The following is a 14,806-nucleotide window of genomic DNA, read 5'->3' as shown; positions in this document are numbered from 1 at the left end:
TTTCAGCAAACCTCCTGTGTCAGCAAGGTCTAGGCGCTCTTTCACAGAGCAGTTTACAGCACCTGTCCCGCCCCAGATGCCCTTACAGGGCAGCGAGTGGCCCCTCGGACAGGTAATGCACACCATGACATGTTTCATTGCACCTTAGACCAGGTTAACCTTTGCTTTCAGTTTACTTGTATAGTGTATGTTTACAGCCTTACTGTATATTATTATTTTACTGCTGGTCGCATAATCAAAACATTACTGCCAATTTTTAAGCACACCTGTAATAATGGTTTACTTACTGTGTGTATTTGTGTGGATGTGTTGTGCAGCCTCTGATCAGGCCCTTTGTGGAGGTGTCATTCCAGCGTTCAGTTCTTCAAACTTCAACCGCTGAGGGTCCAAACCCCTGCTGGAATGAAGAAATTGTGCTTCCTTTCAGGTCAGCTGAAAAACCGTCAGTTTTAATATCATGTCTGGCAACAATGTAAAGAGAAAAAGCAGCAGATAATCTCCACACATCATCCAAACACTGTTGAAATCTCGCGCAGCAGTTTGCGGTCAGATATTTTTGTATATTGACTGTAATGACCAGTGTACCTGGTGTCACTTTGCTAGTCTCTCAGTGCATCTTTTATCACTCTGCTCTGCTCTCACATAATAAAATAATTTCAACTCAAATCAATATTTCAAGTCCGTTTATTTACTAAGTTGATAAGTAGCTGTGAAATAAGCGGGATAATGTAATGTCAGCTGGTCGTTATTGCAAAGTAAACCCCTTTAGTGTGAAACAAGACCTGATTACCCTGTCAGAGTTTATTTTTGCAATAATAACCTGTGCATTTTATTATTGCATATTTTATATATATATATATATAGACACACACACACACACACACACAGGCGGCCAAAAGTTTGGAATAATGTGCAGATTTTGCTCTTATGGAAAGAAATTGGTACTTTTATTCACCAAAGTGGCATTCAACTGATCACAATGTATAGTCAGGTCATTAATAACATGAAAAATTACTAATAAAATTGGAAAAAAATGTTCAGAACTTCTTAAACTACTTCAAAGATTTCTCTTCAAAAAATCCTCCAAGTGCAGCAATGACAGCTTTGCAGATCCTTGACATTCTAGCTGTCAGTTTGTCCAGATACTCAGGTGACATTTCACCCCACACTTCCTGTAGCACTTGCCATAGATGTGGCTGTCTTGTCGGGCACTTCTGATGCACCTTACAGTCTAGCTGATCCCCACAAAAGCTCAATGGGGTTAAGATCCATAACACTCTTTTCCAATTATCTGTTGTCCAATGTCTGTGTTTCTTTGCCCACTCTAACCTTTTCTTTTTGTTTTTCTGAGAACGCTGTTTCTTTTTTGCCATTTTTGACCTAGTATTGACCTTAAGACATGCCAGTCTATTGCATACTGTGGCAACTCAAAAACAAACACAAAGACAATGTTAAGCTTCATTTAATGAACCAAATATCTTTCAACTGTGTTTGATATAATGTCAAGTGATTTTCTAGAACCAAATGATCAATTTAGCATGATTACTCAAGGATAAGGTGTTGGAGTGATGGCTGCTGTCTAGATTTGATCAAAAATGACTTTTCTCAAATAGTGATTGTGCTGTTTTTTACATCAGTAATGTCCTGACTATACTTTGTGATCAGTTGAATGCCACTTTGGTGAATTAAAGTACCAATTTCCTTCCGAAACAGCAAAATCTGTACATTATTCCAAACTTTTGGCCTCCAGTGTATATATATTGTTTCTTTTCAATTTGATGGTGAACTATGACCCAGACATTTATTTGTTATATTCAAGTTTATTTGGCTAGTATATGGGTAAATCTGTCAATCAAATCATCTCAAACTATGACTTCAATCAGAAAGTGTCTATGCATTGTTCACATTCTTTGGAATATCAGTACAGTGTGAACTGATGTTCAGTTGTTTCCTCTTTATCTCAGTGCTCCAAATGGAGACTACAGCTCCACCAGTCTGCAGTCCGTCAGAGATGAGATCTTCATCAACCTCTTTGATGAGCTTCTCTATGATGTGGTGGAGGTGAGGAACATTTAGATCTGTTGTTCTCCTTTTGTAAATCCATTTATAATTCCACTGTTTCAAAGTAATAATATGTCTGTCTTTATCACTCTTTCAGGATGAGAGAGAGAGAGGAAACACTATTCACACTCGTATAGAGAGACACTGGCTTGGCTCCATTAAGATTCCCTTCAGCACCATCTACCTGCAGTCACGGGCAAGATACTAAACACCAATACTTTATACTAAACACTGTGCCTCTACTCTTAATCATTTCATCACAAGTGGAATCTGTCACATCTGTCACAAGGAATTTTTCACCCAAAAGTGAAAATTTTGTTATCATTTACTCGCATGACTTACTTTCTTCCATAGAACACAAAAGGAGATTTTTGAATGTAAGTTTTTGCCTTTTACTCGCACTTGGAAGACTTGGAATAAAGCATGTCATACGAACTACTTTGATACATCTATTATACTTTCATGATGCTTTTGTATCCTTTTTGAAGCATAAAGCTCCAGTTTTCATTGATTGTAACATCATGGACAAAAAACAAGTACATTCTTCAAAATATATTATACATATATACATGTCCATGTTGAATAAAACAGCTTTTATAAGGTTACTGATATGACTGAACTCTTCATCTCACATGAGTGGTCATGATTTTATACATGTTTTTCAAAATTACTGAGTGCACCTTTAAATGTGTAAATGCTTGTGCTTAAATGACGTTTGCAAATTTAAATAAGTTCTAAAATAATCTCTAAATATTAGCTGGGTACAAAAGTTTGTATGGTTGACTATGCACAAACCTTTCTATAATGCAACTAAATTAGAAATATCCTTTTTTTAATTGGTTGTGATCAACAATTAATTGGGTCTTTTTGTTATATGGTAAGATTGATGGGACGTTTAAGGTGTCGACTCCTCAAGTGCTGTTGGGATACAGTAAGGAGCAGAATTTGGGAAGTGAAAGTGGATATGGGGCCATCCGCAGTCTCTGTGAAGGAACCTTCCTCAGCCTCTTCATCACTGTTGAACCCCAGCTGGTGCCCGGAGACACCATCAGAGAGAAGGTACACATTTTAAATGCACAGTGCTTTCTGTGCATTTAAAGTTTTGCTTATATTTGTTTTTGGTTCAACTCTTTCCTTGTTTCTTCCCTTTGAACTGCATGTGAAAGATGAAGGAAGTAAATGTAACAGAATTGGGATCCGATGTCCTCGGTGGATATAGATGTTTAATCTTAAAGGAATAGTTTTCCCCCAAAATAATTTTTTTTGTCATTGTTTACTCATCCTTATGTTGTACCAAACCTGTATGGCATTCTTTCCTACTGCTGCTTTTTTTTGTGTGTCTTCTGTGTCCTTTTTGTTTGGAGCATGACAGACCCTGGTCAATATATGCTTTCGTTAAGTGGAAAAGAGTAGCTTTAACATTCTGCTAAAAATATTTTGTGTTCAATGAAAGATAGTCATACAGGTTTGCAATAACATGAGAGTGAGTAAATGATGACAACATTTTCATTTTTGGGTGAACTAATCCTTTGTGTCGTCAGTTTAGCAGAGTTCTATAGCAAGTTTTCCTAAGAGTTAAATATCTCTCCATGTTTAATTGACTTATTTATACGTATCTAAAATTAGCTAAATTCATTATCACTCCTGTGTCATTGTTTAAGAACTGTTAATGACCTTTGTCTGCTCTATCCTCTCAGTTTGACTCTCAGGAGGTGGAGCGTTTGCTGATGGCATGTGAGGTGTTTGAGAAGGAGGCAAAGCAGCTTTTCCCTGACCGGCCCTGTCTCACCACCGTCATCGACATCAACGGCAAATCTGTCTTCGTCACGCGGTTCATACAACCCCTGAACCCCCCGCAAGAGCTGCTGGACTCTGTCCCAAACAGCTCTCAGGAGGTCACGGTACGTCAACACGCACTCAGACAGACCTACAGCTCATTTTCAGGTTATGTCAGTTAAGAAAATTCACAACACGCTAGAATTCAATTCTCAAGAATCTGATCAGAAGTTGGTTGTCTCAACAGTCTAGGGGTATGATTCTCGCTTGGGAAACGAGAGGTTGCAGGTTCAAATCCCAGACAAGCTCAGCTTTGTCTACAAATCATCTTCTCTCTTTCTCTCTCTCCTCAGGAGTTAGTTGTGCGATACGTGTCTCTCATTCCCTCTCTTCCAGACAGCGTGTCTTTTACAGGAGTTTGTGACTTGTGGAGCACATGTGATGTGAGTATGTGGTCATTTCTGCTGGCCGTTGTGATTTTTTCTGTGAAATTGTGTTATTTACACCGCATAGCTGGATATATGCCAGGTTATAACTAGGGATGCACTGATCCGATACCTGGATCGGTATCGGCTCCGATACTGAAGCTTTTAGACGGATCAGGTATCGGTCTGACGAGCCCGATCCAAATCTGATACTGTTTGTTAGTCATGTTCGTTACTGTCAAGCTCCAAAAATGACATAATAGAACCATAAAAACAGCGTGTTAGTGAATGGTGCTGCTCTGTTGACAAACTCACGCACAGCTGGTGATGCACTCGCGGCTATTTTTAGCCTTCACAGCGGTGCGCAATATTTGAGCGCTACTCAAGAACAGCATCTCGGATGTAGATGCTCACTAGTTCGGTTCACTTATACTATGCATTTAGAACTGAACATTTTACCAGAATATGAATAAGCAAATTAAACTACTGTGAACTTGCCTACATACCACTTCAGAATGTCAAAATAAAAGCCAGAAGGTTTTAAAGTTAGAGGTGCATGAATTACTGTTGTATTTAAAATTCTAAAAGTCAATGATAATAATATTAATAATAATAATAATAATAATTTATTGTTATAATCATTATTATTTGTTTACAAATTATAACAATATTTAAGTTGAATGGGTTCCAAAAAATAACAGTGTGAATGAAAAGTAGACTGATGTCTTACAACTAAATTGAACAAAAAAGAGATCTGAATCCTTTAAAGTCCAGATACAAGTTGAAAAATATTTGCAAAGAAAACTGGCTTCTTTTCTACTGGAATTCCTGTTAATTTTGCTGCTACATTATCCAGTATACTAGTTAACAATAAAGTTTTTCTTAATAGGCTGCTGCATACATTTATATTGAAATAATGTGTAGTTAGAGGTTTGTGTTTCTTTTCATATTACAGTGTACCCCCAATTAGTTCCACACAATAATGTAAAGATATTCTAAACTGATTATGCAAAAAAACAACACTGGTATCGAGATCGGGATCGGCCAATACTGAGATTTCAGATATCGGAATCGGAAGAGAAAAAGTGGTAACGGTGCATCCCTAGTTATAACACTGTTCTGCATCATTTGATAATTCTTTGATGAAATACTGCTGACTTGATCGATAGAAAATACGAACATCTCTTTTAAATAAAATGTATTTAAATTTTTGTGAACGAAGCGCAATCTATAGTGAGCCTAATTTACACAGAAAGGAGGCGTGTTTGTGCGGAAAAGAATGACAAAGACTTATTTTAGCACAATTTTGGCGCCTGATTGAGCCTGCTTAAACTAGATTGCGGGTGGTTAGTGAATAAGATGAAGATATGTGCGCTAAAATACCACGTGCAAAAGTGGCGCAACTGTTTGGTGAATTCGCCCCTTAGTGCATTAGTAGGATTGGATCATGAACTCATGGAAGAGATACCAAATGCTTATAACGTTTGAACCGTAAGGCCTACTGTGAAAACAAAAAATGTTTTTTCTCTTATTCTTTGGCTCATGTTAGTTCGATTGGATTCAGTTGGTTTCAAATTCCGCCCGACTACATTTTCTGCCATTTTTAATTTTCTGAAAAATTTACTTTTTCGAGCTTCACCTAAGTCAAATGTCCGATTTGCACTAAATTTGGTGTGTATCAGCTAGGGACACTCATGACACAAATAAATCAAAATCGTTTTGATAGACCAAACCGTTCTCATATAGCACTTCAATGAATATAGCTGAGAGCACGCCAAAGAGGTCGTAAAGCTTTATCTTAGCAACACTTTGCTGTATTGAAACGGAACTTGGTATAGGTCATAACCATCATGCCCTGAGGGTACCTGAGCAGTTTCGGAACAGCACCACCTACTGGTCAAGAAATATGAAAAATGGTTTTTATGCTTTTAACTTCTGAATAGTTTGGCCTAAAACCATAAGGCTGCTCTCTTTAAATTTCTTGGGGGATACATAGTTGAATGGTCCTCAATGTTCTTGTGTCGGCCACATTGGGCATCTGCCATTTTTATTTTGTCGTAAAACACATTGGAGTATTGTTACAAAATCTGAGAAGTTTTGGGCCAAAAAATATTTAACAAATGTTTCAAAATGCTTCTAACTTTTGAAAAATGTGCACTATTGTCATAACACTGGTCTCTACATTTATTGGGTCATGCCGAGTGCAATGATACCAATTTTGCCAGACGTTCACCATTTTGTATTTAATTGAAAACCTACTTTTTCAAACTCCTACTACAGCGTTCTTCAGATCTTCTCCAAATTTGGGTCAAATCATCTTCAGACCATGCTGGCCAAAAGTTATTAAAAGTTTTTTCATAAACAAATTGGATATTTCATGGCAAGATGCAAAAAAGGATCTGAGCCTGTATCCAAGCAACTCATCAATGTATTGACATGAAACTGTGTGTGTCATTGTAACCATGTACTGACAAATCTGCTAACAGTGCCACCTATTGACCAAACGTTATAAGCATTTGTATTATGTTACAGTGACTTCTCTATGTTTTTTTAAACTGTTTTTCCTAAATTAATCTCAAAGGATGCTCTGTGCAGTTAAACAGACTAACATGTCGTGCCTGGCCCCGTAATTGCTGCTTGCAGCTATATTTTTCATTATATCATTTTTTGTGTTTTTAGCAATTCTTGACACTGCTGGCAGGAGATGAGGAAGAACATGCTGTATTACTTTGTAACTACTTCCTGTCTATGGGGAAAAGGGCATGGCTTATCATAGGCACTGCCATACCTGAGGTGAGTGATAGGCCTCTAGACCAATCAGATTGCTTAAATGAAACAGGCCAAAAGAATAGGTGGTGACCACCAATGTTTCCAGTTGTTGTTTTGGCGAGACTATGAAAACTTTCATAAATGTAAAATTGACGAAAATGGACACGGGTATTTAAGACATTGGTGTTAATACGCTTGCTCTTTCATGTGTGCCTGGATTTGTGTGTGTCATTGTTTAGGGCCCCACTGCGTATGTTTTAACGTACGAGCAGAACCGCTATCTGATCTGGAATCCCAGCACTGGACAGCACTATGGACAGTATGACATATTCTGCCCGCTTCAGACCATCGGCTGCCTAATCAGCACGGATAACGTTAGTAAATTCGTGCATGTGGCAAACTTTAAACGCCTTTAGTGCAAACAATCATTCTCTCAATCAGTATGAATACATGCTTAGAACAAGAAAAATTTAACAACAAGGCAAAAGTCCTGAATATTATTAAGAATTAAGAATATTATTTTAGAATATGTTCTTAAGCAGCTGCATTTCGGTCTCTAATGTACTGGAATTTATTTGATGTGATTATTGATTTTATATGATATGATTGAAGTGATAATTTCAGTTTATATAACTGTCTGAATTGATCTGTCCATGTTTCTCAGGTGTGGTTTAATATCCAGGCGTACGCGTCACCAGTGAGAATGAGTTTTGACGTCTCTAAACCAAAGCTATGGAAGCCATTTTTCTCACGAGCGTTTCCTGACCCCGGCCTCTCTAGTGTACAGGTGAGGACGGCTCCACCAGTCACAAGCCTGTATTTAAAGCCCTGTCGTGCAATGGCAATTGCATGTGTCTGTAAAGTCGTCAAGACTATAGGGTGTCCCATTCGTCATTTTATGACACTGCAGAGTGCTCACAAGCGCCCTTTTGCCGAGCTGATGCGACCCGACAGTCTATGCGGCATTATGTCACTAAAGTCTACACTCAGAGGAGTTTAAGGGCGGCATTTGGGACAGGGATTTCTCTCTGTTTATTTGTGCAGGCCAAACAGAACATTCGCTCATGGAAGTAAGTTTGGGACAAACTGGCAGATGTATTATTAACTAATGTCATTGACTATTGTTAACAAATGCAACCTTATTGTAAAGTGTTACCTTTTTTTGGTAAATCCTAGTGGTGCAGAAATTACACTCTTCACTTATACAGTAAAAGTTCTCCCAAAAATGAAAATTCTGTTACTCAACCTATGTCGTTTCAAACTCAACCCAAGCTCGTTCACAGTTGTATGCGTATTCACTTGAGAACTTGCATTGTTTTGAGTGCTAAACAACGCAGTTGTTGATTGAATCCAGCTTTAGAATCCCATTGACTCTACTGAATATTAAAATGACTTCCTGAATTAAAGTCTATTCTGTTGCCTTTTCTTGTATTGTAAGTTTTGGCTAAATTCTGTTCTCAGAATTGATTTTGAATAATGTTTTTCAGCCGGAGGCACTGGTGTACAGACGGACAGATCGAGCAGCCGCCGTTGAGTTACAAGACAGGTTAGTCTGTCTTGATATGTCCCAAACTACCGTTACTTGCCAAGTCCACACTGTCGCTCAAATTACTCAACACATTCACACCCGTCTGGGGTTCTGCCATGTAGGATTGAGAAGGTTTTGAGGGAGAAGATCATGGAATGGCGTCCACGTCACCCAACACGCTGGAACCGTTACTGCATTTCTACATTACGTCAGTTCCTGCCGAAACTGGAGTTAAGCGGAGGACGAGAGGTTGCTGAGGAACATCGCCTTGAGCTGCAGAGTCTTCTTGGAGAATACAGTGTGAGTGTTATGAAGAGAAATTACATTTTACAGTATAAAAGTGGCAACATGCCCAGAGAAAAAAAAACAAGGTATTTGATCTTAAATGTTACTGTAAAGTTCTGATTGTTTGTTTGTTTGTTTGTTGTCCTATTTCAGATATCTGGGTTTCCCCTACATCTCTCTTTCTCAGAGATTCGGCCAATCATTGAAGCTGTTCACAGCACAGGAGTACATAAAGTCGAGTCCCCAAACGTTGAGTTTGCTCTGGCTGTGTACGTTCACCCATACCCCAGTAATGTGCTCTCTGTGTGGGTGTACATTGCCTCTCTGGTCAGCGCACACTAAATCTCACCACAGCAGAACCTCATCAGCAATAATGAAAAGATTGAGAACAACTTCATTTATTCTTCATGTATATTTTAAGGCATTTTATATAAATGTTTTATTTCTTAGTGCTCCTGTGCCTGCTATTGTGTTTATAGGGACCATTAGTCCTTTTTTATAAAAAAAAAAAAAAAAAACATTTCTTAATTTTATTTTTGAATTAGCTAATTACATTTTTATTTTTTATTTTTTTTATTGATGTACTGTAATGAATGGATATGTAGGAAATGTTCTTAAATACATTTTTAAGTTCACTAGACTGCAAACTTTGTAAAATGTACTTTATGTAAGATATTTTAAAATGAATCTCTACAAACTAGTCAAGAAAATGTCCAGGTCATATTTCAACCCACAGTCAATGGGGAAATTATTAGGACTGTTATTAGGACCATTAAAATGGTTTAGCATTGTGACATTTTCATGACAATTAAGCGCATTCCCCCAAATTGACCATAATGTAAAAATAAATAAATAAAACTAATTTAATAAAACTATAGGTGTATTATACATATGCATACATTTGTTTTTAATATTACAGTAATTTCAACACTAATATAGTAATAGAATCAAATGAGAACCATTATTGAGTATAATGAGAGTTACAAGTAAAACGTTAGATACATAATGTGGAAGTGGGGGAAATATGCTAAGGGTTCATAAAAATAATAGTATATCATTTCAGAATGCACTTATCTTAAAGTAATATTCTGGGTTCAATACAAGTTGAGCTCAGTCGACAGCATTTGTGGAATAATGTTGATTACCACAAAAAATAATTTCAACTTGTCGCTCCTTTTTATTTATTTATTTTTTTTTCTAAACAAAAATGGAGGTTACAGTGAGGCACTTTCAATGGAAGTGAATGGGGCTAATTTTTGGAGGGTTTGATGGCAGAAATGTGAAGCTTATAATCTTATAAAAGCACTTACATTAATTCTTCTGTTAAAACTCATGTATTATTTGAGCTGTAAATTTGTTTAAATTGTCATTTTTACAGCCATTTTAGGGTTTGTTGACATTTCATTGTCATGGCAATGAAGTTGTAAAAAACTTCACACAGATGCGGTTAGTAAGTGATTTTATCACACTAAAATCATGTTTACATGCATATTGTTTATGTTTTGTGGCTGTACTTTTGAAACAGTGAGTATTTTAACGTTTACAGATTGTGCCTCACTATAATACAGATATTTGCATTTCTTTAAAGAAAAGGAGGGATGAGACTAAATTTTTTTGTGGTAATCAAGATTATGCCACAAATGCTGTTGATTGAGCTCAACTTGTATTGAACCTGGAATATTCTTTTAATTATGTTTAAAAAAAAAAAAAAAAACATAAAAAAAAAATCTTATTTCTTTTCATTTTATGGTGAAATATGACCCGAACATGTTTTTTGACAGGTTTTGTGAAATTCACTTTTTAATACTTTATTTCTACATATAGATGATTTTACTTTTGTATTTTTTCTTGCATGTGATTTTGTTGTGATAAACACTATTAAATTGAACCTGTCTTCAGGCACAACTAACAGTTCAAATTGTACATAATATTAGTTCTACAAAATAAAATATGGAAGCTTTTAACTGTTTTGCATGTGAAATTGTTAGTCCAAGTGTTGAGAGACACACTACAGAGATGATTTCATTCTGTCTATCAACCGATGGATTCGTCTGACTCAGAAACAAATCTGTCCGATCTGTCAGCAAATTTAAGCTCTGTTTGCTTTGGTCTTGAGCTGGGGCTTGTTTGGTCTTGTTTTTGTTTTTTTTTGTTTTGTTTTTTAGTATCAGTACGTTGTTTTTTTGTCTCCTGATTCTAAATATGTAGGATAATCAAATTTGATCGATTTTTAAAACAGACAGTGGCCAGATTTTTGACTGTCAACAAAAAGTCTGGCCTACTTTGCAGTATATTCTGCCCAAGAACCGCCCACTTGGACAGGAACAGATGGTTTGATTGACATGTAAAGCGACCAACCACAATGTTTAAATTGTATGTGCCGTTTAGGGGCAGGTATATGTGAAATAGTTGATACCATAACAATAGACCAGCTTGGAAAAAATTTATTGTAAAAAATGGCGTGTGAAACCTCTTTGCAAACTTTTTTACAGACAAACCAGAGGAAATTAGTGGAAATAATTTGACTTTGTGATCAGAATATCTGTCCATCCAAAAGTAACATGTACTGATTATTATTTCAGACAGAAAATAAAAAGAATAAAAAAGTAGAATACACACATCTGCTACAGATTGATCGTAGTGTGAGTTCGGCAACAGTGGGTCGAAAGTTATGCTACTGAAATCGGTCTGTGCTTACAGAAATTTGAATCACTGCCCCCAGTGGCTGAAGCTGAAAGTATTTTTCCAAGTATGGACACGTGTAAGCTCCAGTTTTTCAAGTAAAATGTATTTTTTGTATTTTTATTTGTAAATGATGTAATACAGTAAAGGGGAGTGCATTATTACTCTAACCCTCAACATAAAGCCCAACCATCAATGAAGAAAAAAAGTTTATTTAGAGCGAAAAATGCAACCTCTGAATAACTCTCCATTGTTAATGTGAAAGCGATTACTTCCTGGTTCCCATGGGACCTGAATCCGTGTCTCGTGGGCTGTTTGCGCAACTTGCAATACAAGTTAATCTCAATCGACAGCATTTGACATAATGTTAATTACCAGAAATATTTATTTTGACTATTCGAGTTCTGGCAAACTAGCCACAAATTTGCTACTCATTATTTTCACATGTAAATGAGCTTGTGATTCGCTGCAAATGTTTGCCAGAAGTTTGCAGCTCTTCACTGGTAGAGGTGAACCTGCAGCAAACCTTTGGTGACAATCGACAATTTGCTGCAATTTTGCCTTGAAATATTTGACTGAAATGATTACTGAAATAAACAGTGCATGTTATCTTAAGTTGTTCGTCTTAAGTTGACCATCACAAATGGTCTCTGAGTTGTGTGAGTTTAAGGTTGAAGTATTCAAATTTGCAAAATAATTTGAGCACAGACACATAGATGACATCAATCTTTTTGACATGCATATTACTCACATTGTATGAAATAAAGACATTTCTGCGTGTACATTGCATAGGGTCCATCCAGTGTTGATTATGTAAAGTAGTCACCACGTGTGATTGACTCTTCAGATTAATATTGAGAAGATGAACCTAAAGGAGCCTTGTTAGGAGGACACGTGGCTGGTTAGGACACAGTGTTAACTTCAAGACTTCTCGGTTGCTTAAGGGGTTCTATCTATACACCGTTGCATCACATGAATGTTTGTGAACTTTCTTTTTGAGTCTTGGACACATTGTTCTCTGGTATCTGATCAAACACGCCATGATGAAACTTCAATAAATTTGTTGCTGTCATTAATCTGTTATAAAAACCGCAGCCCTGCTCTGTGTATGTTTGGACACAAATAAGTGCATTGTTGATGCCATCTCTGTGTTATTTCTGTGTTAATACAGAAGTATTTCTGCTATGACATGCACTCCCTAACATCATTTTTTTTCCACAGATAATTTTCACATGCAAATGAGCTTTGCGGCAAACTTGGGGCAAATTGTCAATTGTCACCAAAGGTTTGCTGCAGGTTCATCACTACCAGTGAAAAGCTGCAAACTTCTGGCAAACATTTGCAGCGAATCACAAGCTCATTTGCATGTGAAAATAATGGGTGGCAAATTTCCGGTTAGTTTGCCAGAACTCGAGATTTTTTCTGTAAATGCAGAAAATTATAAAAATTGTTTTATGCAGAAATGTGCAGAATGCATTCAAAATGGTAAAATGCAACCTTGTTTTATAGAATCACGTTACTATACCTACAATTCCGCACAGTTTAGAAGCACCACAAAATGATGTGTTTGCTTTAGCAGTTGTGTTTTTCATCTCACATTTGTCACTATTTGCCACTATTGGTTGGGTTTAAGGTTTAGGGTAGGGGGGCCTAGGTAGCTCAGCGAGTATTGAGGCTGACTACCACCCCTGGTGTCGCGAGTTTGAATCCAGGGTGTGCTGAGTGACTCCAGCCAGGTCTCCTAAGCAACCAAATTGGCCCGGTTGCTAGGGAGGTTAGAGTCACATGAGGTAGCCTCTTAATCGTGGTCGATTAAGTGGTTCTGGCCATTGGGAGAACTGGGACTTTTCACAGTGGGCCGGCCTCGAAATGGGCTGCATGGGCCGCCGCGTTATGCAGAACGTGCCACAAAACGGCGCCACAATATGCGGAAGGGGGCAGCAATATGCAGAAAAGGACAGCCCTCCCGCTCAACAACCTTTGGGCCAGTTTCTATGTAAAATCCCAGGCCGAATTTTCTTCCCAGTCCGCCCCTGGTTCATGTTCTCAATGGGGCACGTGGTAAATTGTGCATGGATTGCGGAGAGTAGCATGAGCCTCCACATGCTGTGAGTCTCCGTGGTGTGATGCACAACGAGCCACATGATAAGATTCGCGGATTGACTGTCTCAGAATCAGAGGTAACTGAGACTTGTCCTCCACCACCCAGATTGAGGTGAGTAACCGCGTCACCACAAGGACCTAGTAAGTAGTGGGAATTGGGCATTCCAAAATTGGGGAGAAAAGGGGATAATATATATATATATATATATATATATATATATATATATATATATATATATATATATATATATATATATATTTTTTCAGCCTTTTGACATTTTTCAATATATCAATATATATGTATTTGCTTAAAAACTGACTTTTATAACTCAGCTTTTGTCAGTCAGAGGAACCATCATTTCAACCAGTCATTATTGTCAAGTAGATTTGCCTGTTTTATCATCCATCAGGCAAAAATCCCAAGTCTGATTATCGATTAAGTAATAGCACACTTCTCCTCAACAAACCAAATTATTTGATGTAAGTTGTATAAGTTTGGTAGTATAATAATTATTTACAGTATATTACACAATTTCCTAACAAAGCTTTACGTTTAACATTTAGAAGTTTCACAGATACTTCACACAACAGCCAGATGGGAGCAGCAGTGAGCTAAAGTTGTAACCTCAAAATGTGAACGTGAAGAACTGCAGTTCTTTATATTAATTAATTCCAGTGCTGCTGTGTTTGCATGAACGAATGTGAATGTCTTTCTCCGAGACAAGTGTGTGTGTGTGTGTGTGTGTCTGTGTTTGTGTGTGTGTGCGTGTGTGTGTGTGTAGATTATCCTGTCGAAGGCCTCATTGAGACATTGCGGTCATTTGTGAAGTCAGATGGTGAAAGCCGGCATTGTGTGAGTCGAGCCTGAAACTCTAAATCTGGGCTTGAAGAGGAAAAAACTCACCCTGAAGAAAGCTGTTTCTCTGTGAAGTGCCACAGTCGGGTCACACTGCAGATGACCATACACCACAGCAAACCATGACAAGAGAGATAAAGGAAATGCACTACAGTGGTTTGGTTGTGCTGGGGTTGGAAAGTCCCTTTGGCTAATGGAGAATGGTCATTAGATACAGCCATATCAGAGGCCATTAAATACAGCTGTAATCAGATCACACACTATAGGATAACTGAATATTACACTGAGCTTAATGCTTGCAATATAATGTATAAGAAACAA

The 14,806-nt window shown here is 37.4% G+C and overlaps 1 protein-coding gene across 2 annotated transcripts in view; it reads left to right on the top strand.

Moving 5' to 3' along the window:
* Nucleotides 1-9,395, top strand: part of LOC127418874 (coiled-coil and C2 domain-containing protein 2A-like) — a 47,924-nt gene extending 38,529 nt beyond the window's left edge. For both annotated transcript variants that reach the window (XM_051659733.1, XM_051659732.1), the window contains 13 exons: nt 7-112; nt 318-427; nt 1,965-2,061; nt 2,159-2,257; nt 2,944-3,120; nt 3,759-3,962; nt 4,191-4,280; nt 6,942-7,055; nt 7,271-7,405; nt 7,696-7,818; nt 8,519-8,577; nt 8,682-8,859; nt 8,998-9,395. In XM_051659733.1, the coding sequence (XP_051515693.1) occupies nt 7-112; nt 318-427; nt 1,965-2,061; nt 2,159-2,257; nt 2,944-3,120; nt 3,759-3,962; nt 4,191-4,280; nt 6,942-7,055; nt 7,271-7,405; nt 7,696-7,818; nt 8,519-8,577; nt 8,682-8,859; nt 8,998-9,186 (1,681 nt within the window). In that variant the 3' untranslated portion in view covers nt 9,187-9,395. The remainder of the gene's footprint in view (nt 1-6; nt 113-317; nt 428-1,964; nt 2,062-2,158; nt 2,258-2,943; nt 3,121-3,758; nt 3,963-4,190; nt 4,281-6,941; nt 7,056-7,270; nt 7,406-7,695; nt 7,819-8,518; nt 8,578-8,681; nt 8,860-8,997) is intronic.
* The last annotated feature ends 5,411 nt before the right edge of the window (nt 9,396-14,806 follow it).

This window comes from Myxocyprinus asiaticus, chromosome 28, assembly GCF_019703515.2.
Source record: "Myxocyprinus asiaticus isolate MX2 ecotype Aquarium Trade chromosome 28, UBuf_Myxa_2, whole genome shotgun sequence".
NCBI lineage: Eukaryota > Metazoa > Chordata > Actinopteri > Cypriniformes > Catostomidae > Myxocyprinus > Myxocyprinus asiaticus.
Note: the sequence above shows the minus strand (reverse complement) of the source record. Positions and strands in the feature narration are given on the sequence as shown.